Source organism: Diadema antillarum, unplaced genomic scaffold (assembly GCF_040938485.1).
Source record: "Diadema antillarum isolate AM-2024a unplaced genomic scaffold, OU_Dant_1.0 scf00000183, whole genome shotgun sequence".
In the NCBI taxonomy this organism is placed as follows: Eukaryota; Metazoa; Echinodermata; class Echinoidea; order Diadematoida; family Diadematidae; genus Diadema; species Diadema antillarum.
The window spans coordinates 2,059,491-2,085,935 of NW_027271072.1; the positions used below are offsets into that span (position 1 = coordinate 2,059,491).

At 39.4% G+C, this 26,445-nt stretch overlaps 1 protein-coding gene across 1 annotated transcript in view; it reads right to left on the reverse strand.

Moving 5' to 3' along the window:
• The window catches only part of LOC139723259 (uncharacterized), an 81,631-nt gene extending 56,635 nt beyond the window's left edge, over window positions 1–24,996 (reverse strand). The window contains exons 1-4 of the mRNA XM_071634518.1: window positions 23,698–24,996; window positions 17,769–17,869; window positions 8,566–8,635; window positions 3,201–3,398 (exon numbers count right to left, since the gene is read on the reverse strand). Coding sequence (XP_071490619.1) covers window positions 3,201–3,398; window positions 8,566–8,635; window positions 17,769–17,869; window positions 23,698–24,918 — 1,590 coding nt within the window. The 5' untranslated portion in view covers window positions 24,919–24,996. The remainder of the gene's footprint in view (window positions 1–3,200; window positions 3,399–8,565; window positions 8,636–17,768; window positions 17,870–23,697) is intronic.
• Window positions 24,997–26,445: the final 1,449 nt, after the last annotated feature.

Here is a 26,445-nt window from a genome sequence, read left to right on the forward strand (position 1 = left end):
ATAACCTTTTGGAGAAACTTTCCAACACATTCAACTCAAAATCTTCCCCCACCCCATCACCAACTCCCCGCTCCCCCCCCCCCCCCAAAAAAAAAAAACCAACAAAACTTTGCCACTCTTTCCTCCTTGCCCTGGACAGCCCTAATCCCCAACGTGTAACCCAAAACTGGAACCCGGCAGCAGCTCGCCCATGGTTCCTGGCACTTTTTGACGTCAATAGATCGCAATCGCCTCGGCACAGTCATGTGCCAAGAGAGGAAACATAACTCTTTTCTCTCTGCGGCATTATTTCTACTGGCCGGTATTTTTCCATCTGACCTCCAGAGCTCTCCCCCTCTGCAGCTAAACTTGAGAAAAAGTCTATAGATATATTTCACTTCCTTTTCCTTCTTTCCCAACTCTTATCTGCTATCACCACTCTGATGGCATCAATATTTATATACGAACACTCTATATATATATGTATATATGCACTGCACTTACATGTTTGTGTATATGTATACACATACATACATTTATATGTGCTGTGCCTGGCGATACGCTCACACATTGATTTTCTCTCTCTTTTTTCTTTTTGATGTTAGAGGGGAAAAAACAGTTGCTTTATTTTGATGCCATCATCTTAATAGACAAGGACTATGCTTTGATAATGATAAATAAATGTTTCACTCTCAATTATTCTTTGACAGACTCACAATTGTTTCCAGAGCTAGCTTTTACGAGTTTCACTTCTGAGTGCTTTGAGAGTTCTCCTTTCTCGGATGACACTGACAGATTGCATGCACATCAAACTTGAGGATCTTTAAATGAGGAATAATGGGCATCTAAACCTATTGACTTGACTAATTACAAATGAAAACATGCAATAGAACCAGCTTCTATGTTAAAACACCCTTCATCTCTCTATGTATATATTTATCTATTCATGTATCGATCCCTAGCATAAAGTATCAATCATTGTTAATCTGTTCATACACCCCATCTATTCATCCACTTTGTTTCACTTCCTGTCTGCATAGTTTTGATACGGATATCAATCAAACAATGAGCGTCCATTCTGAAATGAAGATAGGAAAAAAAAATGTCTTTTCGAGGACTGAAATGCTAAAAGCTCTATTACTTTACCCTGGTGAATTATTCATGTAACTAACTATTCTACATGTTACTAAGAAAAAAAAAGAGATGCAAATAAGAAAAAAAACAAACACAACAAAACTAATAGGCACATAGATGGAACCCCCCCCCCCCCACAAATCCTTCCCACAAACTCACCAATGCTTGTCTGCTTCTATCACAACATATAAAGCACAAGAAAAAATTCATACTTTCACTATGGGGACCACTGTAAAGATACTGATCTATTTCCTTATTTTTTCCATTCTTATTTGGAATAGATATTATCATCCAGATGTAATTCTGATGCCCTTTGTCTGTTCACCTATGTTTTATTTTTTTATTTCTCCCAAAGAGGGACTATTGGTGGGTAATGCCCTTCAATGTACAACTCTAAGCACGTAAAGGGAAGTTGATGGGTGATTTGGGGGTGATGGTGAGAAATTGAAGGTGGTTAAGTTTCACAAGGGAAACTCCAGATCTTGGCCTTTGGCATATATCAAACGGATTTTCTGACATATTATGAACTTGGTAATACACCTGCCCAGCCTACTTACTTGTGCAAATATGGAAATCATGACAGAACGGTAAAATCCCCCTTTTTTTATCACCCCTTTGCCACGTCGAGGCACAACAAGACAGCGACAAGATCTCACCTATTGGCATATCAGAAGGTTTACAGTCAGGGATTTCACCTTATTGGAACCACTAGACACAGGCTGCATTATTCAAATTTCCCATGGTTGAAACACATTTCAATTCCCCCTATCAAAAAAAAAAAAAAAAAAATGTGTTTGCAAACAGCTTTCGGATCGCATTTCTTGAGTTGCTGCATTTATCAACTCTTAAACTCATATCTTATATTGGTACTAGTTGTGACCACTTATGACATTTAAGATGAGGTAATGCCACTGGCCCAGAGCTCCCCCACTGGCCTGCATTAAAAAAAAAAATCTGGACAAAACTTTTTTCATTTTTGTTATCAAATCAGTGTGAATGCTCTGTATCCTTTGCATCAATTTATTGCAGTGTTGTACTAACTTTGTTTTGTCACTTGTAAAATATCTTGTCACGGATTCAGCTTTATCCAGCTAACATGGAGCACACCTGCTCACATGAATGAAATCATCAAAGTTAAGAGTGTGGTGAAGATATTTTGTTGTTTAACAACTATCACTCTCACACCATACATCCAATAGGTGTAAAATGAAAATGACCTCCCTGGGAATAATAATACGTGGATTAACCAAAGCATTGTCCCAGTAGGTGTGGAGAACGCAAGCTAAGCCTGCCACTACCGCAGAACGGGAACACCCCTGAGCTTGTACCTGCCAAAAATATGCCCCACCATTGATTTCTGCCAACAAACATGGCAGTCAGAAAGAGGGGGCATTTCTACTGGTTGGTCTTGCAATTCTGTATGCCCTTTTCCAAAATAACAAGGGTGGGGAAACAGCAGGAAAGGGAGTGCCCCTCCCCTACTTCCATCGGGCGGAAAAGCCAGGCCAGGGCAGATGAAAATGATCTCTATTATGCTTTCATTAGGTTTCACTTGCACTCATTTCTTTAGGTTTATATTTTCGTTCTTGTTTTTCGCTACGTACACACAAGATGAGCTTATCTGTTTGTTTGTTTTGTTTTTTTATGGGGGGGGGGTGCTGTCGTTTCTTTATGCTATTTGCTTATTTATCAACAGCCTTCTGCATTCTAATCCCAAAATATATTCAACCGTAATTCAGTCAGATCACTGTTTATTCCTTAATCCCAAATAGCTTTAAATCAACATCATGTCTTTTCATTTTGTTATCAGTCTATTGTACATGTAAATTTTAGTTACATTGACTGTACTGATAGTATGTCTTATTGTTTTCAGCAAAGAAAAAGATTGTATTTCATTTTGTGATATGTTCCATTCAGAAAACTCTGAATGTATTTGAATCTGAATTTGAATGTGCATTTCTCTCATATATTGTTTTTGATTATCCGATCGATTGCTTTTTGGCCGTGGTCTGCTGGACGAAAGGTGTGAGGTTTAAAGGGATAGGAGTAGAGGAGGACTGAGAGAGAGATGTTGCAACTTCTTATACCTGGAACAAGAGGTGGTACTTGAGTATCCGCTGGACCGGCTTGAGGAGGTAGGCACCCAGAGCCAGGCCATGGTTGAGCTGGGCCTGTTGCTCCTTGAAGAACCCCGATATGACCGGGTCCTTCATGCACTCGGTCATCACGTCCACCGCCTTCGGGTAGTTGGTGCAGTACCGCGTGTAGATGCAGAAATTCTCCTCCTGAAATTGTAAATGTGTCAGAAGAAGAAAAGATTACTGGTGCTGCAGAATGAATATTAGATAAACAAGAAATGCAAGATACTAGATAGTGGGCTTCATATTCATTTCACATTCATACCACGAAGTAAACAAATGATATATTAGTACTACATAAGGTATACTGACAGATGATTCATAACTGTAACATTTTCACAACAGCGGAATAACCATTCTCATAACTTCCAATATACAAATATCTACTGAAAGTTTTGAAATTTGCTTGATTTAACACTGACTTTGCATTATCAAGCCTTCAGAACTAACTTTCACAGTTTTTCTTGAAGAGATATGATTACAAACACTGCTGTGGGGCTTCATGTGAAGTACATGTACTTTAAAAGATAATATTATATTTTGTTGATAAACAAGATCAAACTCTCAAAATATCTATACTTAAATACTCATATGCGCATTTATACTAAAAGGCCCTCATAAAAGTCTCCTTACTTTTGTTAGCACAACTAATTCCGGCCCATATTACGACAGCAAGTGATGGAATTTGGTTTCAGAAAAGCGTACGTTTAACTTCAACTCAAACTGCCTCCGGCTCATAGGAGACGAAGACTCCATTTACATTCCATGGTGTTTTCTCAGAGCACATGATGTATCTTTCAATTCCTCTATTAAGGCAATCAATTTTGCGGGTTAAAGACCCAATTATGATGAAGAATGGCAGAATCGAATTATTGTGGCAAGCCGTATCACCAGAATTGTCAATTTAGGCTACGATGAGGTCATACCTGCGTGAGACCCCTAGGGTGAACGGCAAACATGAACTGCAATGTACCCCTAATATCTGATCATGTGTTTGTTTGATTTAAAAAAAAAAAAATTATACTGGAGCTCAACTTCAGACATTCAAACATGGCGAGTTTTAGCTTCAAATTGATAGCAATCTTTACGGCATCATCAATCCAACAACCCTCACACTTCAATCGGACCATGAAACATCTAATGAGCCTGGACGAATAGTCTGACGCGTGAATGCCTCCAGCGTTCCACTTCCATCAGGGACTGCTATTCATTCATGCAAGTATAAAGACTGTGGCTCAAATCAAGTGGGGCATTATATGTCAATTTCCCCTCCACCGCCCCCCCCCCCCAAGAAAACAAGACATGATTGTATCCATCATCTGAAAGCTATAATACAAGTTTTTTTTTTTAAATGAAATACTTAAATGAGGAGAACTATCCACAATGTATTCATGACGGTTATATTGTGATTTGCATGTTGTAGATATGTTGAATCTTTGATTTTGATTCAGAACTGTCATTATACTCATGTTCACATGTGACATGACATCGTCTTCTAAAAAAATTGTGGGATAGCAGAGGGATACTTTGTGCTCAATCTTTTATCCAATGCGTGACATGGCCTTTAAAATAGACTTGGTCAGTGGCTTGCCTGGCTCCCAGACCATGACAACCAATCAAATGAAAAAGAAAAAAAGAAAAAAAAAAAAACCCAAGAGTTCACATGTCGGCTACGCTGCTTGATGCGATTTGGTGGGAGCCAAATTAACATTAATCACCGCCAGTAATTGATTCCTGATAGCCGCGCTCTCGCTGGCATTTGCATCATCATCATCATCATCATCGGCGCCGGAAGAAAGAGATGATGGGAGGGCAGGGAGGGGTGAAAGAAGGGTGATGGAAGGGGAGGGGAAGGGGAGGGAAAGGGGAGGGGAACCGCTGGGATGTAGAGGAAGCCAGTATGTTTGTGTAATGAGGCAAAGTGCTGGATAATACTCGCGGGTAATGACAGATAGGAGCACCATGACAATCCCGCCCAAATGCTTCACATTTGCACATGTTACAACACAGGTAGCAGTGAACTTCAAGTTACACACATCACAAAGTTTAGATGGTCGACTTGGGGCCCCCTTTCACAAAGAAGTTTGCAATAGCTGCAAGTTGCAATATTCAAAACTGATGTGGTGTTCATTGAAAGTAGGGTAGCTGGCAAAATTTAAATCCTCTTCCTGAAATATGCTCCTGGAGTGTTTTTCTTTTGTCATTTGTATCTTTAAAAACAACCAAAAAAGTCATTGTTGCAATTAAAACACAGCATGGTGCTATGTATCTGTAATTTTCAATAAGACTTTTCATATTTCTTCAATAAGTTAGACAGTGTTGTAAAAATATTGACAAGAACAGTCATGAAAAAGAGAATATCAGGGCTCTCGCACAACATCAACCATTGTGGGTGGTGACTGAATAGTAAAAGCAGTAAATGACTAACTTAAAAAGGGGGGGGGGGTAGTGAAAGCTGAGCGGAGACAACTAAAGTGATATGGAAATATGACATGTCACATTAAATGACCACTACAATCCTGGAATGACTTCCATACGGCCTTTCATCGTTCCCCCGGGAGGCATAAACCCTTCCCCTTGGCAATGGAAGCTGAGGTATGCAGACCATTCACTGTCTGGTTGCTGCATCGTCTTTATCCCGACCGACCGTGACAAGTTCAGAGTGCTCGACCCTGCCATTGACAGAGGAGCCAGAGTTCACTCAAAGTGGTGTTATTTATTGGGAAAACACCATCAAAATTTTTAGGGTAGAAACAAGAGGGATCGTAATCCCTCTTGGCACAAAAGGAACCACTAATTTTTTAGGGATTCCTTCCCCACTTTTTTTTTTTAGGGTCGAGGGTAATGTTATGGGGTGTGATTCTGAGGTGGGTGGGATTTTTCAATGAGGGAATGGTAATTGCACTCTTGGTAAAAGAGGCCACAACCAGCCATAAAAAGAATTGGGCAATCTGTCCCTGCAGATGTTGTCCTTGGTGGTTTGGAAGTAAAGTACAAGTTCAAATGACAGACAGTGTAAAATCCAGGAGACAGTTCAGCTGAATCTTTTCTGCCGTTGCCCCAACCTCGTTTCATACTTTTACAGCAAACATGGTGGAGTGCTCAATTTTGCCCTGAGTACGGTGGTACCCTCTGGTGTAACAAAATTGCTGACAAATTTCTCCCACTTTCATTCATTTCATTTCTTCTTTTGACATCTGAATAAAACATACACTCTTTTTTCTTTTCCAGGGGGAAAAGTTCTCTTACAGTTCATTCTCATCACTTCTGCACAGCTGATATAGATGTATTCTAACCACTTTTATAACCACAGAGAATGCCTGAATCAACTAAATTCTTCCAAATCCCGCTCGCTCACGAGAGGAAAATTAGACAGAATGCTAACTGGGTCATTAAATCTATGATCATGGTATTCGAACTGACCTTTGCTTAATGCCAAAAACACCTTCGAAAAGTTGCATTTTCCCGTTTTCTTTGGCTGCTTCAAGCCTGAATCAAGTCTGATTCAAGATCCGTGTACTGGATTGCACACAATCATAATTCTTTCAACAGCAAAACTTTTTTTTTGTGTGTGTGTGTGTAAATTCATTTGCACTATGCTTTCATCTCTTTTGCTTTACAGAAATAAACAAATGATTTTTTTTTTTCAAAAATCAAAAAATATTTCATTCATAGCTTCCTTAACACCATTCATACCTTGTTTTAAAGACAGTCTAGAGAAATACTGTAGTGAGATCATCACTTCTTTGATCATCCTTTTAAGAAACACCATGCAACGACAGTATGCAAGTCTGAGGCAGTTCTGAAACTAGCTCATAATTTCATTGAGAGATAGATTTTTACATTCCCCAGTTGATCAATGTATTCTAGGTCTTTTTTTTGTCACAAGAAGATCAAAAACACAAACAATTTTTCACTAAACCTTTTTAATTTGCATGTTTTGGAGCAACATATTCCCTTCGCACCTGTTCACCGTCCTCCTAGCTGCCATGTGATGTGTGTGGACAGATACCCCACGTGGACTTGAATAAATGTGCAGGTTTATAAATTGGAATGTGAAGCAAAAATAAGAAAACTGCTTACTTTCTCTTCAAGTATCCTTGAACAAGTTCTTTGACTGACTAATGGCTAACAAAACAGTTTGTATGCTTGCTGCTTATTCATCAAAACAATTTTTGACCCACTGTTTTTCATTCAGGGGCATTTGGTTCACCATGGTTTCAAGCACTCAATCAGCAACAATTAAAAAAAAGAAATATTATGAAGCCTTCTCAGTTTATCCTTCTATTTGATTCCATTATAATGAGAGCACATGGCATACTCTTTAGACTAAAGTGCAATGAAGAGTTCTTTGTCAGAGTTCGGCTATGGTTTCGAATGCCACTTTGAGTTTAATATCAGGTGGAATTGAGACTAATTTCTGTGTGTGAATGCTCTGCATCTCTACACACAATGAGAAGCATGTTCTGTGGAACGTGATTACATTCAAGGTCGTTTGTAAGTGTGAAACCTCTCAATGTTTTTTTCCTGGAAACACTTCCAAGGACTTTGCAAATGCCTACTACATTGTACTCTTGACTATGGGAAAGACTTTAGGCATACATGATTCCGATGTTGTAAAGTGGTTTGGGATATATTTCTCATGCGATCAGTAAGAATGTGGCATATGTGGTAGGTCAATTTAGGATGACAAAGTATGAAATTATGACAGAAAAACTTCTTACCATCATTTTGCGATAAAAAGAGAAAATTTTCTTCTGCATTGAAGCCATAAACATATAGGCATTTCTTCTGGTTTTCACACATTTTCAGACTGTTCATGAAAATGATTATATATTATAAGAATGATGATGATAATAAGATTAACAATACCACCACCACCAATACTACTACTACTACTACTACTACTACTACTACTACTACTACTACTACTACTACTACTACTACTACTAATTATCATCATAATTGTTATTATCATTATTATTATCATCATCATCACCATTATTACCCTTATCATTATCATCATTATGTAACTAGTAATTGTGGTAGTGGTGGTGGTGGTGGTAATTTAGGAGTAGTAGTAGTAGTAGTAGTAGTATCATCAGCGGCATTGCCATCATAATTAGACTAACATCTTAAACAACCACATTCAAAACGTCACGCTCTATTCAGGTAAACATCGTAATAAGTTCAATAACTTGGCCTGAATACTTGCACCATTTAGGTCTTTGCAGGAACATTGCTTGGTATATATATCAATGTCTAATTTAGGACAGATGACGAGTCCTGATTTGGATGACGTCAACAAACTTACCACATCCAGGAAACAGTCGGCCAACTTGACGGGATCTTCGTCGCACTGCTCAAGATCTTCCAAGAGTTTCCTGCATGTAATGACATCGTACGGCAAAAAATAAGTCATTTCCACGTTGATATCAGATGCACGCATACACATGAGGCATTGGCTGAGCATCCTCTGGCTTACCATGACATGAAATGGCTCATTCTTACTGTTTTTGTTTTTTTAAATAATATCAACACTAACTTTGTTGGAAGATTACTAAATCAGTTGTATAGCTAAAAAAAAAAATCAAAGTAGAGACAAAGATAAAGAGAATCAAATAGATTATTTCAACAGATGGGGAAAATCATACAGTGATCTATTTTAACCCGTTGAGAATGGGCTGATTTTGCTACAACACGCATTTCCCATAGACACTTGCCCGAGTATACTCGGGACTCGTCTTCAGTGGGTTAAATGGATGGAAAGAAACGGAAAAGAACATTCAAGTAAGGAGAAAAATGGAAGAAAATGACTGGACAGGAAGAGAGGTCATTTAATCTTGGGTTTGAGTTTGTGGAATAGATGAAAACAAATGAGCGAGAAAGGAGGAGGAAGGGATGCATGAATAGAAATGAGAGCACCAGTGATGAATGAAGAAGAGATTTGGGCATAAATAGAGGATGAGGATGAGAACGAGAGGGAGATAAGGAGAACTAGAGAGACAAAGATATAAAGATGAAGAGATGGCAGAATGGGCTGCAGGATCATTAAAGTGAACTCTGAAGAAGAATAACATATCATCAACTATGAACTGTAGATCCAAAAACATATGACAGTTTACCAAAAAGGCATGTGATAAAGACCTGTCTTGAAGATGATACTGTGAATAGAAGATGTTAATAGAACAACGATAAAGACCTGTCTAGAAGATGATTTTAATATCATGCAATGCTCATTTCTATGGTGGTATCAGTCATTCTCATCCATGAAACTGATAGCAACCTTCTTTTGACATAATTTCAAGACAAGAGTGGGGGGTTTGACTGCACAAACAGCAAGACATCAGACACTTGGAAACCCCCCTCCCACCCCCCCCCCCCCACCCACTCCCCACCGTTGCCTGGCTGGAATTCATAAATGTCACCGTCTAATCAAGTGATGCGATCTCTCTCAAGCCGTTCCTCCTATCAGTGGAGATATCTAATTCGGAGGAAGATATTGCCATTGTGACCCTATGAATCATTCTTCCCCAGGAAATAAGATCAAAATGTTGAAAAAATAAAAATTACAGAAGAATCTCTCTGAAAGGGGAATTGTAAGAAAATTCCCTATCACCTGCTTTTTTCTTTTAGCTATTTAAGCAACATTACTTGACTTTAAGTTGTGGTCTGGAACAGGTGGCTAGATCATCAAAACAGGAGAGATTAGGAGGTGGCCACTATGATTCATCTTTCATGAATTTACATTAAAGAAATATCAATCAAGTTTAAGTTTGGCCCTTTAAACCAAGATGCTAACTCAAACATCTCTGACCAAGAAGTAACAAATATACAAATGTATCCAAGAAACAAACACACACATGTACAAACCACAAACAAGCATGAGTAATTTACATACAACTGAATATAATCTATTACAAAATTGTGTTAAGAGCTCTTGAGGGAAAATACTTGTAGGTCATTGAAACATAGTCATCAAATGATGATAAAACTACTAGTGTGCAATCCTGAAGGCAGTGAAATGTACAACTGATAGTTGTTGTTGAGTTGGCTGATGGGGGGATGATGAAATTTGAGAATGTTTATTTCATCACAATGTGAGAAACTCGCACTTCAATAAACTTTGAAAGCCTGTGAAGAGAGGCATTAAAGCCATTGCCATCCCTGGATGATTATTGCTGGTACAAATAAATGACTTTCCCCAATCGGCGACGGCAGCATATTAGGTGTTGGAGCGTGAAGGCATTGTCAAAACTGTACCATAACACAAGCACCAAGGAAAATGAAAAGTTGGTGGGATGTCTAAACACGTGCAGGACGGCGTGAATGGAAACATAATCGCTATTCTCAGGCCCATTAGCCTCACATGAGTGACAGTACATACAAATGAGACCATGAGATCATAGAGACAGAGAGAAAAGAGCAAACACTACAATCCATGGTTTTCTAATAGCTTCCCTATCTTTGTTTTTCTTGCTTCCACAATGTATCTGTCATAATGTTGATGTTTAAAAAGGAAGATATTGAACAACTTTCACTAGCGTTTGCACTTCTTTCCAAATTGCGCTCTGCATGGACCTCTTATGTACACATTCTTTTCTCAAACTTCTGTCATTATTTGTCTGCTTTTGTACAGCATAATATACGATGCCTTAAAATATCTACCTAAGATCTCTCTCTCTCTCTTTTTTAAAGGAAGCGTGAGAGTTGCCTGAAATTATATGCATCATTTGTAGTCATCGACGGCGTGTCTGGAACTCATTCCAGCCCAATCACATCTCCACGCCTGTGTGAAGCACCCTATCCAATCCTTCCACGCCTTCATTGTGGAAATCACTGCCACATTTCCCCAATCTGCATCTGGCTCTCAGTTTCGCTCTCTGGTGCCCCACCTCATGGACTCACTCACTCACTCACGGTTAACTCTACCAGTGCCACTGGGAATCCCTGTGCACACAAATGACAAACAGCATTTTGCCATGGTAGTCCCAAAAGGGTTAAAGAGAGCTAAGAAGTGACCACTAGGCAGCCACTTATCCTTTCTAAAACTTGAACTGCGGCACACATGAGGCTGCATTTCACAGGAAAACCCTTGTCAAACTTTTGCATGATGTCATTGCAGCTACCACAGTAAGCTGACATCCTCATCAGCTATGGCGATTCATTGTTCTGAGGTAATTCTAATTTGCAATTTACAATAAATAACTAAATCTTTTGGGGGAAAAAACAAATGAATTGCTAACTTTTTTAAAGTCATTACATCTGAAAGAGCAAAGTGGTTCTTGAATTTTTTGTTTTCATAGTTGCTTAGCTTCATTCCAAAGCTGCAGATTCACAAGGCAGACATCTGGATGGGAATTATTACAACTAGATTTCTGACTTATAACATCCCTACAACTTGGGCTTGGAAGAAAACTCATTTCACGCCTCTCTAGTCAAGGATGCCGCACGCAAGATTTCTGCCAGCACTCAGGCAGGGGAGATGGGGCGATCGAGGGCGGCTTCTATTCCACTACGACTGTGACAGGGTCCAGACAACATTCGGGAAATTGTGTCACTCCAAGCACGGAGGTGGAAGACTTTCTGCTTGCCAAGAAATTCTCAAATTTAGAAAATCCCACGGGCTGCCGATTCCTGTCATCCTGAACTGGAGACGGCGGCATGGTACGGGTGTAACAAATTGATATGTCTCACCATAGTTTCTCTCAAGCATTCATTTTGTGAGCAAGCATAAGCTGTTTCATTACTGACTGAATTTTTGTGAAGCTGAATAATCACAGCAGTAAAATGCATTTGCTGCTGTTTAAAGTGCTCCACGAAAAGGCTTCATGCATTGAATCGAAATCCCCTCACGGAATATATCTTATGCCTCCACCCTTCCACATTAATTTCACAGTGATTGGGTTTTTGAGCAATGTGACACTTGTAAAGGCAACTCCATCCCAACCATACAATTAGCACTTCCTGAATCAGCAAAGAATTTGCTAAATCTGCAGCGCAGAAATGATTCGCACGTCAGCTCGATTCGTCACTACAGGCTCCTTTAGGCGAGATTAGAAGAGGCGTGGAGAGATATATTTCTGAAATCATATGATCCAATTCATTTGCCTTCACTTGAAGTCATACACAGTCTAGTAAAAAGGAGGATGCACATCCTGTAAGGCCCATATCAAATCGTTTAATCTGGGAGTTTTCTGAGGATAAAGAGTATCTCATTCCAAATAATGTGGAATTTTTCCCCCCTGAAAGTCTGAACTAAGATATTATCTTCCTTTTAATCATAGATGATTATCTCACCATCCCTGTTTCATGCCCAAGTTTATGGAAAGTGTAGCAATGTATATATTTAATGAATCATAACAAATCTCATGCAGTAACCAATGCAAGAGGCATAGAAAGAATACTTCTTTGGTTGTGCATCTGCATACAATGCACTATGCAGTTACAGTTTTTTGGTTTTTTGAACAAACAATGATATTATAGAATCAAATGAAGATAATATGACAAGTTTAATGCCAGGTATCCCTGAATTTAGTGATATCTCTGATCATTTGTGTGTGTGTGTGTGACAGAGGCAAAAACAGGGTGTAAATACATCCCAGCTGATGTGTGACAAGGTCGAGTATGTTTCCTTTATATAATATGTGGTCTTGTGATTTACAATAACGTATCACAGAAGTTTGGGGAAAAAAGGGGAACAATGAAATGGCAGAAGATTTTCACTCCCCCCCCCCCCCCCAATGAAATTTGCATGGTTAATGGATTCCACTGACAAGCATTCAAACTGACGGATAACTGGAGGAATAGTTATGAATCAATGCAAACGAACGGACTGATTGAGACTTATGACAGCCCATCATTACAATCCTAGTTCATACTGGAGATTAGAGGGAGAGAGAGAGAGAAAGAGGAGGAAAAGCCAGGCATATATTCTCCATGTCCATCATCATTGAATTTGGGCTAAATTTAGCATCCCCCTGTGCCCGTGATTTCTCCTTGAAGTCAATGATTCACTGACACAGTGTTCCACAACACAAGAGGTCCCTGTCATTCAAATGCTTCTAAGGTTCATTCAAAACGTTATCTAAATAAGAAAAAATATACCATACATTCACTTTCTTGTAGCCACAAAACAAAAAGGGATCATTCCTGCATGACTAACTCACAATTACTATGAGTACTGCATCTGAATCACTGATGTGATGATGTTATTTTCATAGTCGCATACTACAGGAGGTAACTGATCTATTCCTTGTACTTTGACCAGGTAAGAAAAATATATTTCTTCAAAAGTGATTACGTGATCTGAGTGAAATAAAGGTATACATGAACACACTACCAAACACACAAACTGTATGTATAAAGAATGTGTAGATATCTACATATCTGTGTGCATATACATATAAATAATGTATACATTTATATAAGTATATGATGTATATACACATGTATCACTCCTGTTCATATCAGTAATGTACAGTGGTACATATAGCCTATGTTAGATGTTTGATAAGGGAGACTTGACAGTGGCACAGTCCTGTAGTATGTCCTTATTTTGTACGTGCCCTTCATAACGACGACAGGATAGAAATGTGCCCTCCATAACAGACTTGAAAGGAGTCCCAATTATACATGGCAACAGGAAGGAACTCAAAAATTTTGTGCCAGTGTGCGATAAAAATGTCCTGCTTATAGCCTGACTTCCAGCAGACTTTCGGCAAGAAATACACACTTTTTTATTTTTTCTAAAGAGAAATCAATGCAGTTTGTTCAAAATCTGAATACAGAAAATATATATTTTTCTTTGCACTCATATCCCTATATAGAATATAATGATAATACAATAATATGTAATTATATACACTGTAGGGCCTACATAATAATATCTAATTCAAGTGGCGGAAATAATATACCAGCTTGCCAATTGTCAATCATCTCTCCACAGCAAGAGATAACTGAAATTCAGTGTCCACCCCCCCCCCCAAAAAAAAAAGGTATATCGTATATTTTGAAGATATAAAAAAAAAAAACATCTCTTATTTTGGGGGAGATTGCATAAAATCCCTATAACTTCGTGTCTGGCATGAACTCACAGCCAATCAAACCGTTTTCCTGATTCATGCAGCTCTACATTCACCTCATCTAGAGAGCAACTCCACTCTGATAGAATTGCTGTCTTTCAAAGGTTTATTTCCTGAATTTGGGGTTTTTCTTATGGGGGGAGGGGGGGGGGGGGTGCCGTTGTTGTTATTGCTGTTGTTTCCTGGCAGCTAGGCAGACACTATGCATTATTCTACCATCATAATACAAATCAAAAGCAGAAAGAATTGCACCAGTTGCCATGCAAAGCAGGTGGAAAAAAACAAAAAACAAAAAACAAAACCTTTTCTGCTTTATTTCGGCACAGTCAAATGTGACAACTACAGACACGGAAATTGCCCATTGAAACACTTTTAACATCGGTTGTCTATCATTGGTCTTCTTCCTCCTTACTCACTCTGGAACCGTTAGTGCAATGAATAATCAAGGTTATCAAATATTGACGGAGCTAATGGGGTGTCACAATTCAGGCAATTGGAAGCACGCCACAACATTGTCAACACCACACACTTTTTGGAGTGCTTGTCTCGAAAAACATTGCCAATTTGCATGCATTCTTCAGAAAACTGCATATACTGCAAAATAATGAGTCTGTTATATACTACATATATGCAGAACATGAAGGAAAAAAAAACTTCACACAGCTGGAAAATAAATTGAATTTATAAGAATATATTGATGTGTATTATAACTTCAACTAACACCTTAATGATGATCAAAAACACAGTAACCATGACCTCTTATGAAATGAATCAATTTTCAAGTAAAAAAAAAGTCCATGTTTATTTATTCAAAGATTCAAGAGTTGCCTACTTGCAAATTATTTTCCAGTCAACACAGCAGGTTTTTTTTTCCCAATAAACCTGAAGTTCAAATATGTTGTACTTTGGCAGGTTAACAATACAGACCCACCCATCTGATACCCCCCCCCCCCCCCATGAGAAACAATGAATAATGTATAATATGTTTTTTTTTTGTGGGGGGGGGGGGCACTTTGATCATTATAACTTAATGTCTCCAGGAACTTACTTGTTGAAAATCTAATTATCACTTAATTGTTTGTACTTCTGTGATTCTTTTTTTTTTCTCCACCTCAGGTATGGGTCTGCTTGTGTGTTGACAAAAGTTTATATGGGGGCAGACAGAATCTAAAGAGGGTGAGGTCACGAGGGTCAATAAAAAGGTGCAGGTCACTAACCTCATGTTTCACTTATTGCTGTGGGGTAAGAAATTGAATACTGACTTCAGCAAATCTGCACGGATATTGTTCAGATGCTGCTACACTTACCGAGTTGGCCTAAGCATGAAATGGATGAGGCCAGTCTGGCTACACAAAAGTAAACTAGAATTTGATATTCTTATCACTTTGTATAGAAAAAAGAGATGATTTACACAACTGGTGGTCAAACATTTCTTTGAGCGAAGTGTAGTGGACGCCTAAGAGCTATGCCTGTCTGTTAATCATATGATATTGAAATATCACATACAATAAAATGCACTCTGTAAAATTACAAATTCACAATGATTTTCAAGGCAATATCAATGAATAGTTTCACTCAAGACAAACTTATCAGTTTCCCTTTTAGTGTACCCCTTAGCCTAAAAGAGAAATTTTCTGATCATACTCGCATGATGAGTAAATTTGGTAGTGAATCATCTCTCTGTGCACGCAAAGTGGATTAAGGCCTCTCTCCTCTCTTTTCCCCTCCTCCTTCTTCTTCTCTCTTTTTTCTTTTCTTTGTGTCTTTTTTTGGTCCATTGTAAAGCAAGATGGCATGACTGTCTGGTCAGTGATTAAAGGTGCCATGCCAGTCCATGCGGTCTTCATCCACGTGCCCATCGTGGCAGGCCTAAAGAGCCGACATCCCGTGTCAGTCCCAACCACTAATGGTCCCAGTGACCAGTGATGTATCCACAGGTGACTGTCCTGTTAGTCCCCCCCCCCCCCCCCACGCCATATCAAACATAATTGGCATGGGACTAATTTGATGAAAAGGATCTATAACGACAGACAGGAGGGGAGGGGGAGGGTGGAGGGTGGGGGGCTCGGATTCAAAGTACCGGTACATTGTTTGGTCGACAAAATATAGAAATCATCAATTACTGGGTTATTTCTGTCCATTCTAACGGGAACAAAAACTGCAGCATTTGGATCACGAGCGACAGCCCGGTATTCTGTCCATGTGAACAACACTAAAGTTAACCCTCCAACTACCGATGGCAACAAGAAATGTCAACAGTCTGATTAAAGTCATAGAGCACTGCTAAGAGTGGATCAAGTTCGATCCAAACAAACTGGGTGGCTGTTGGACCTCTAAATATAAGCATTGCTAAGGTGGTATCTATACATCAGAAGGAAACCGACACATGGTCAACTTTCTGCTCCAATTACATGTTGATGTTCCTCATTCCCCACCACAGCTGCTGCCTATATTTAGCCATTCAGAAAAACAGGTGCCGAGATGGTCATTCCACTTCCAGCGCTGCAGAATTTAAACTCTCACAGAACCGTACATCGCACATCGCTCCATTGTGGGAAATGCCAAGGAAAAATCAACCGCAGCTAAGTATTTTGCAGTCTGGACGTTGCCTCAAGTTGGGGGGAATGGCTCGTGGCCGACACAATAATCTCAGCATGAAAAAAAAACTAAAACAATAACTTCATGTCAGCAGTGCCAAAAAAACAGACCAATAAAATAGTTAATATTGAAAGTTAGCTTGGACATTAATGACAGTGGTTTTCTTACAGACATGAGCATGACGAGGTAAAAATTACTTGCAATCATACCTGTCATCGCGCAGTTCCAATAAAGGATGGAAATATACACTTAGGGTCCATTTTAGGACAGGGAGGAGACAACATGGGCCCACAGGAACTTATACTTGATTAAATGAACAAAGCATTTCTAATATCGACATTACAAAGCTGAAATTGTCTGACAGGGAGAGAGGGAAGAGTACAGGGATGATGAAGCTGATTTCAAGGACAAAAGTACCACCACACAAAAGCAATACTCTGCCAAAGTCCAAATATCAAAATGCATCAGACTAAAAGAAGACTAACCAATTTGATTATCTTCAGGCCCATTGAGCTGTTAGAAGCAACAGCCTATGTTCAAGACTAGCAGATGAGCTAATTGAGCACTTATGGGCTTATCTGATAGAGCAAAATGCATGAGCCTGATAGAAGACTTTGTGTGAAGTACATAAGGTTAAAGAGAGGAAAAACATACTTGAAAGACATAGCCGTGGATCAAACTTAAGACATAAAGAAAACGTGCTACAGAAGAGTAAAGTGAGAACAGAAGAAAATAATGGTTAACAGAAAAGAAAAAAAAATCATGGACAACACATGAAGAGAAATCAATGAATATTGCTGGATAAAGAGGGTCATCTAGCTGTCTGTCTACTCACCAGTTGAATGAATGGATATCCTCCAGGTTACAGAAAAGGGTGTTGAACTTCTCCTCGCTGAGATGAATGTTTGGATTGTTCTCCATGGTTCTCATGTAGCCCTGCAAATCAAAAATGTAATACAAAGGGGATATGTGTCAACAAAGTGACAAGCAATAGATGAATTAAATCACAGTGATAGCAAATAAATAGGCCCTACATCTAAAACTGATATGTTCGTCAACAAATCACATCACTGTTGCTGAGATTAGGAATAGTATGTGTGAGTGGGTCTATTTTCAAATCATTATTGTCATCATCACATCTGTCTCCACCCAATGATCAAATCTTTCACCACATGCTGATTTAAATACACAAAGAGTCTATTCTCTGTATACTGTGAGACCAAATTCAGCCTGAGTCGAGTTAGTTTGGTAGCCTGGGTAAACACCAGGCTGTCATACCTCAGGACTGCTCTTTTCCTAAGAGATAGTTTAAATCATTCACACTCCATTCCCTTTTAATCACTAACAAGACTAAACAATTCCAAATGTCACATCTCATCACGAGCAGTCACTCACAGGGCCTTTTCGATTCTAGACCCAGCAATTTCTCAATAACCTCATTTAACATATATGAAAATATAGGAAGGAGCTTATCTTTCATCTACTGGATGTACGATTCTTATCTCTCCATTACAAAGAGGTGTTAAAACACTTTAAACTTGCCTATCAAGTTCATCTATCATCACAGACCCAGTGCTCTGGCACGCTAGCTGCAGAAGGAGTTTGAAGGTCCTGAAGGTCTATGAACTTGGGTATGTTTTACAATTTGTTTTTTCTATGTCCCCACTTTCCCATAGCCCCCTCCCTACCCTCCCCCTCCCCTCCCATCCTCTCCCTCTCCCAACCCCCAATCTCTGCCCCCCTCTTTTTCTCTCTCTCTTTCACTATGCTCTGCATTACCTGCCCTACCCTGTTGATTCAGTTGCACTCACTTTAAATGCACTTAAAACTTCAAAAATCCTGCCAAGGGGGGCAGCCGCCCCTCTCCAATCATAACAATGCAAGGATCAAACAGAGTATTATGGAACCAATTGCATCCAGGTGCGGAGAAAACCGCTGCACTATCCATCACTCCCCACAGCACCTCAAGCGATCCTGAAGACAGGTACGTAAAAACCCTAAACTCTTCTATAGATGAAAAATCAAACCTACTTCCACCAAAATCCAAGCCATCATATATTTTGCATTCCTCACTACCAGTGACACACTGTGTAGAATTATAGCCACAGAACCATGAATTTCTTCTTTTCAAATCTGGGTATATGCAGTGATACGATGCAAATCAGTTTTGTTGTTTCTTCATGTGTATACTCATATTCCCAGAAGTGCAAGGAAAGCACTCATGACAATAAAGTTCTATGCTCTTTACATCAATATCATCTTCACTTTACATCATTAAATTTCTCCGGTTGAAATTCATTTCATACATTACTCGTCTCTCTCTCTCATGCAAGACCCTTGACATTTGACTAGTGATTAAACTTGACTTTAAAGAGGCCAAGCAACCCAAAAGTGACAGTTCCTATTTGTGGAGTTCCCAGCATTGATATGCTTCACATAATTTAATAAATCATTATGGATCGTGAGATCTACCATAACATCCTGAGCATATCCAATATATAGGCTCCTAACATTTGAAGAATGGACCTTTTTTTTTTTCAATTACAGATCACTATGGAAATTCCTAGATTACTGCAAGATGATGCGAGAAATCAAAATTTTATTCCTCCCTGCGGCTGCCAAAATATCCTGACATGTTCTACTGTGATACAGAAATGCCTTCCTATGAGGAGGAAATTGGGTGGAATCTGAACGAAAATGGCAGTGACCCGACAGATATTGTCATCTAGAGAATCCTGCTATCTACCAGCCGACCCTGGGCGCTACTTATACGAGTCAAGCTCATGCCTTTCTACCTCACCCCAAAGGTTGTGGTTACTTGCTACAAGTTGAGAATGATTAACTGTTGAAATATATCTCATATCCCCTCCCCATCCTTCCTTTTATGTCTCATGTTTGAAACATTGACTAGGACTGCAGGTAGAAATATTTCCAATGTCATCACATTGCATACTACTGGCATCGTACATGTATGGCTATCCTCAGTACATAATGTTTCATTGATTACAAAAAAAGGTCATCTTTAAAAGACTATTTTTTTTATTTTTTTTTTTTTTTTTGGGGGGGGGGAGTAAAATATCATAAATGATACTAGCTGTATATAGTTCTTGCCAGTGGTTTATGTCATGCGAACTATAGTATATATCACAAAAACAGAACTGTCAACCCACATCTGTTTGTGATTCTGCCCAACCCAATGTCACTGGAGGACGATAATACACTTCAGCTATAAAAATAGTAATGCCTAGTCTGCAGAAACATTAGAAAAGTGGTATCACAAAATTTTGAGGGTTTTCACACTTGTGTAGAAATCACTTGTATACATGTTTAAAGGGCAGGTTCACCTTCATAGACATGTGGGTTATATTAAGAGAATACAGCAATATTGGTAGAACACATCAGTGAGAGTTTGAGGAAAATCGGACGATCCGTTCAAAAGTTATGAATTTTTGAAGTTCATGCTCAGTCACGGCTGGATGAGAAGACTACTACGTATAGCTTGTGATGTCACATGTGTACAATGATATAAAGAAAGAATAAAGAAATTTAACATATTTTCACTTTTCTAGCCTTGCATAGGAATACTCGACTTCTCTCTTTCAGAAGACGGGGGAATAATATTACCCTTAACATATGTCAGTAACAAGACGAATAACTGTGCACTTTATTCAAAAAGTAAAGTTTTGTGAAATTCTCTTTTTATTTTCCTTATATCCTTGTATGCAAGTGACATCATACGCTGTAGTAGTCTTCTCATCCAGCAGTGACAGCACAGATACTTTAAAAATTCATAACTTTTGAACAGATTGTTCGATTTTCCCCAAACTTTCACTGATGTGTTCTACTAATATTGTTGCATTCCCTCAAACAACATGTATATGAAGGTGGACTTGTCCTTTAACACTTTCTACAGACATCAAATGAGTTAGTATTTTTTTTTTTAAAGTCAGACAGCAAACTTGACTCACAATTTTCACAAGCACATTCTTCAAATCAAATCTTGCCAGTTGTGGTCCAGAGGTGTTCTCCAGTGATGATTTGAATGAATTTGGAAGCACTTTTGGGACTCTGAACAGTTTGATCTGTCAAAGGGTGATGCTTAACTTGACCTTCATGGTGTGTGCATAGATATACATGTACATACTCTTTACATGGGAGTGTACCAAGAGTAGCATCTTTGATTGACATGCCACGGAGTTAATGACACCACTGTTGCATAGAATTCTGTTTGTAGTTAGGAGTACACGAGGGGCTCATTTTAGGTGTGTCTGACTCTTAGTATACCCTCTAGAAAAAAAGTTTACAAACACGTTTCAGAAAACGTGATTAAATAAATGCTTTGGTAATTATGAAGCCCCTCTTAGTCTACAAAGATACAGCTCTCCTACAACCCTTTCACATTGTTAGCCTACACGTCAATGTTATTCTTCCTTAGGTTTCACCAGTCCTTTGAATGATCACAACAAATTTGCAATAATTGTGCTCCTCAACTGGAAAATCATTGGCATTACCTCTCAATACCTCCATATCCTTCAATAAACAGTCTTTTTTATGAATGCGACTCTGAGCTTGTAATTGGCTTATGCCTGCAATGTGAACACAATTACTCTCCAAGCTTTGTGAGGGAAATTTAAAAAAAAATCACTGCAGAGAAGTTGCTCTCACCAAGGAGGTACTAGGCAAGCTTGCCTAGTACCTCCTTGCTCTCACATAACACGGAGACATCATTTATGCGTGACAACACACAGAAGGGGAGATTTTCTCAACCAAACAGTTAATCCACAATACCCAGTACACAACATGAGCTTGTCCATGGCACCAAGTATAATGTTCATTTCAAACCCGTGGTACAAAACCATACCACATCCAAAGGTCTCAAAAGAATTCCCACAAAATATAATAGTAAAGTGAAACAGCATTCATCTCGAAGTAAACATATGCAAACTGACAAGAACTTTTACGACTTAAGTCTCCGGCCCATATATGCCCAAGTAGGCGTAGCTGGCTCAAAATTCAGATGCAAATCGGAATATTAATTGCAGTTAAAATCTGACCTTCTCTGCTAACACCACTCATTTCATATTGCCCTACCTCTTCTTAGCCTCTGGACTTTTTCAAGCTCATGAGAGATATGTAGCTATTGAACTATCACAATATCCATGGATACCAAAACACAAACTATTTTTTTCTTTTTTTTTGGGGGGGGGGGGGACACTTTTGATGTGAAATGGGTTAGCCACATGACTACAAAGCTGTAAATGTCATTAACTATTCACTGAGCTTCAGAGATCAACTAAAAATAAAAATATCCTCATGTAATGTCTATGAAGATTTGTTTTACATTTCTGTTGGATGGAAATAAAAGCTCACTTAACTTGAAATTGAATTGAAAGATTTGAACTTCTGTAAAAAGTATGCAGTAGTTGCCACATTTGATAAAAACATTTCAGAATATGCAGAAACTAAATTTCATCAAAAAACCTTCACTAAAAAATCTTGACATAAAACCTGCTTTTGAGTCACATTCTATCTGCCATAGTTCACACAAAATGAATAGACATAGTCAACATCAACAATCATCTCAGATATTTTGCTATAACTCCATGAAAAGAAGTGCCATGCCTGATCTTGTGCAGACAGATGCAGCTTTGATTATGCATTTCTTTTCATGAAAACTTGACAGTTCTAGAGAAAAATATCCTAAAAACTATTAAACTCTTGAATTGGTTAAATAATGCAGAAATCATAGCACTCATATGGAAAGTAGTTCTAGAATTTCTGTAACATTTTTTCTTGTATTTGTTTATTTCAAAGGACAACTGATAGGCAAAGCCCCATAAAATCAAGCGGACAATGTATGGACGCTAGAACTTATTCATGTATGGTAATTTTCATGATTACATGGAAATGATTTGAAGAGAACTATTGGCATACTTGTTTATGTTTGTTTGTTGTTGTTGTTTTTTTTTTCATTGAAGGGTTGCATTTTTTGAAGGAAAACTGATACACAAGATCTGTAATACCAAGAGGACAATGTTTGGACACTGAAACTTGTGAATGCATGGCAGTCCTTCTAGATCTGACTCAAATGGACATCATAATCTCAATGGTGATCTCTTTCACACCAGAAGCGAGTCTTTTTAGTGATAATTGTGAGACCTTCCTGTTCGTTATGATCTGCATTGATTGCATGTTTGTTTTGGTGAGAGTTTTATTTTGTCCCCCCCCCCCCCTTCAGTCTGTTGCAAAGTATGTTATCCCCTTCGTGCTGGTGGCTGTGAGGTCTCGTATGCATTGTGCCAACAGATATCTAAAGATCTGTATCTCAGTCAACATTGACTCCCTTTGAATTCTACCCACAATGAGAGAGAGTTTGAGAGAGAGGTTATAAGATTGAAACTAACATCAGTTTCAGGAGTAAGCTCAATTTTAAATGAAACTAGTTTCTCTGAAGGCTGCAATGTTGTCTAGTGATCCTAGGCTTGAATACACAGGAACACGTTTTCTCTACCCTAAAATGGGCATTCATCGCTTAGAAAAGGAATTACATTTACTACAATTCAGTGTGATTGCTACAGTGCTTTCTTGCAGTATCTAATGTTTAGATTGGGCAGATTTGAAATGTCTTGTTGTTTCATATGACCTTGTGTCTCTTCGTTAAACTCAAAAAGGTAATTTTGCAGTCATCACCTGCCGGATAATGCAAAAATTGTAGCAGAAGATAGTCCATTTTCCTAAATGATTGATTGAATAGACAGCTTTACCTGGATGATGGCACCTAGATCCCTGACATAACTCCTCTCTGTGTCTATGATCTCCTCCACGATCCGATCCACATAGGGTATTCCTGGTATGGCAAAGACCGCCTTTGGTCTCTTTAAGGTGGGGCTCATTGGGGGTGATGTTGGAGGCGAAGTGGGCGGAGACATCGCCTCATGCTGGAGGGGTGCATTGGTGACGAGGATGGGCGGGTTTATCCGAGATGAATTCTGCCTGACCGGGGAGCCGCTCCCATGCGGCTGGTCGTCCTTGTGAGCGACGGTCTCCGACGACGGGCCCCCATCATCTGTGTAGTCCACCGAGGCAATCTCGGCACTGGCAGGTCTCTGCCTCTGGCTCCATCGCCTGTTATCTGACAAGAGATCTGCGCTCTGGGCCCGCGGTCTGCAGTCATTATTGCTATTGCTGTTGAAGTCTACATCTATTGCCATATTTTCCGGACTGTCACTGCTAACCATCCTACTGGAATCTTCCACGTTGTGGTTAGCGTCGCGAGCTCCATTCAGGTTCACTTTATCCCGACACGGCATCGGGGATTCCATATTTGCACTTGAAACGCTATTGCAGCCGGCTGAGCCATTGTCTCGCTGTGTTTCTGTAGTCCTGTCAAGATATGAATCGATATTGTCACCGTCCAGGAGTGGCACTCGCAGTCCCTCGGAGTGCAAGAAGCTGTGATTGGCAGGAGGGATTGGTCCGTGGACTGTCCTCCCCTCTCCAGCCGCCTGCTCGCACACCCTGCCTTCCCGGGCCCGCGTGTCGCCAAGCTCTTCAGCACTACACTTTCCCTGGGTTACAGGGGTGACATCATCGGCGGCAGGCGCACATGCTTCTGACCCTCGCGGGCGCACCGCAGCTAACGTTGTCGGGGTCTCCACAGAGGCAATTGGCTCTTCCTTGTCACGTGACTGGCAGTCCTGCTGCAACTGAGCCTGCACTTCCTCCTCCTCCTCCTCCCCTTCATCCTTGGCCGAGTCCTCTGGCACCTGGCTGTTTGCTGCTACTGAGTCGTACAACGTGATCAGCGTTGGCGCTATATCCATCGAAATATCTGCATGAAGGAGATATAAAGACAGACAAACTATTTCAGGGGATTTTGATTTAACTCTACGGCTGAACTGAATTGCTAAAGGTTCGTTCCAGAGGTGTATGGGAGACTCCTTGGAAAGAGTCTGTGTGTCTCTTCTTGCTAGCACAGCTAACATTCTGTGTGGATATGAGGACAATCAGATCATTAATAGAAAACATTCACTCTTGTCTATTTTCAACTGACAGTGACCCATCAGGTCTTGAGCCTCTTTTTCAAGGCTTCTGAGTTCCTGACGTATCCATCACCCTTCAACTCTCAATTCACTTGTGACAATCTCCCATCAAATCACAGCTGTAGAACTAGTACCCAAGTCATTTGTCTCATCAATCTTTCCTCATCATTACTACCGAGACAAAGAGCCATTAAAAAAAAAAGATTTGCAAATGGACACAGGACAAGGCTTTGAATGACCTCTGCCCAGACTCTCTTTAGATTGTCTCACCTCCGCTCCAAGAAAATGGACTATGAGTTGGATGAGTACGGCAGCCTTAATAAGCTATAAGCACTTCCTGCTTATCATTACCGTTAATTCCTGAGTCATTTTTTCGTAATTGATCCTTCACACCACGACCGGATGGCACTAGATTTGCCACAGAGAAGAAAACCTCATTGACACTCCAACGGAAGAAAAGATCACGCCGAAGATATCATATTTCAAAACACGGGCAGGTGTCTGGCATTATCTCCTTCTCAGAAATGGGAATTCTTCTCATTCCTCATCATAGGAGTTTTGCGCTCATTTGCTGTTCTCGATGTCACTCTTTTTTTTAATCCTCATGGTTGCACTTTAAGCTCAAATTTGATTAGCGTTGGCAATAAACAATCAGTAATAACTTTATAAACATCCATATTGTTCTAATAATCTGTGTCTCTTTTTTTTTCCAGCAGCTTGCCAAATGATTAGTGAGGATAGGAAAATTATGTTCTCGAAGTATCACAAGAGAAATTGATTTTACAGCCACAAACTTACGTTGGCACAAATATATCTGTTCAGTCATCATCTCCCATTGACTAGACAGAATGATTTATACACATGACATAAATGACATAGTCAGCACATATTATACAAGTTGATCAAACCTGTAAGACACGACAAATGTTGAGGTCATATGCAAAAGGACAACTGTCTGATATAGTGGTGACAGAAGACTATTTCATACTGTCGTTTTGCAAATGCAGAAATTATTAAATATTACAGACTGACCTGTATTGCGATATTCAAAGGCACAAAAAACAATTCAACACAGAAAGTTTTAGGAATCATACCATCACTAGCTAAACATCTATGAATAATTCACAAACCATTTACTGGACAGTTTATTCGACAATACTGTCTAGTAGGAAATGCCATATAATTCATCTCGTGTTAGTCAGCTGACAGATTTTCACTTTTTTGATGCAAACATAGTATTTGGATCACGATCCACATCTCGCTATTTTTGTCTGTGTGCATGACACTACTTTCAGAGGCTAGCAGCATCCACGTAAAAAATTGTAGGACCATGTAACTTCAGTTTTTGAAGTTGGAAACATCTGTTAAACAATCCCCACATTATTCAAGCCAAAAGTATTGACCAATTTGGTGTGGGTACTGTTTTCTATGGTAATTTCTAACTGGAGGCTTCAAGTATGCCAAACGAAA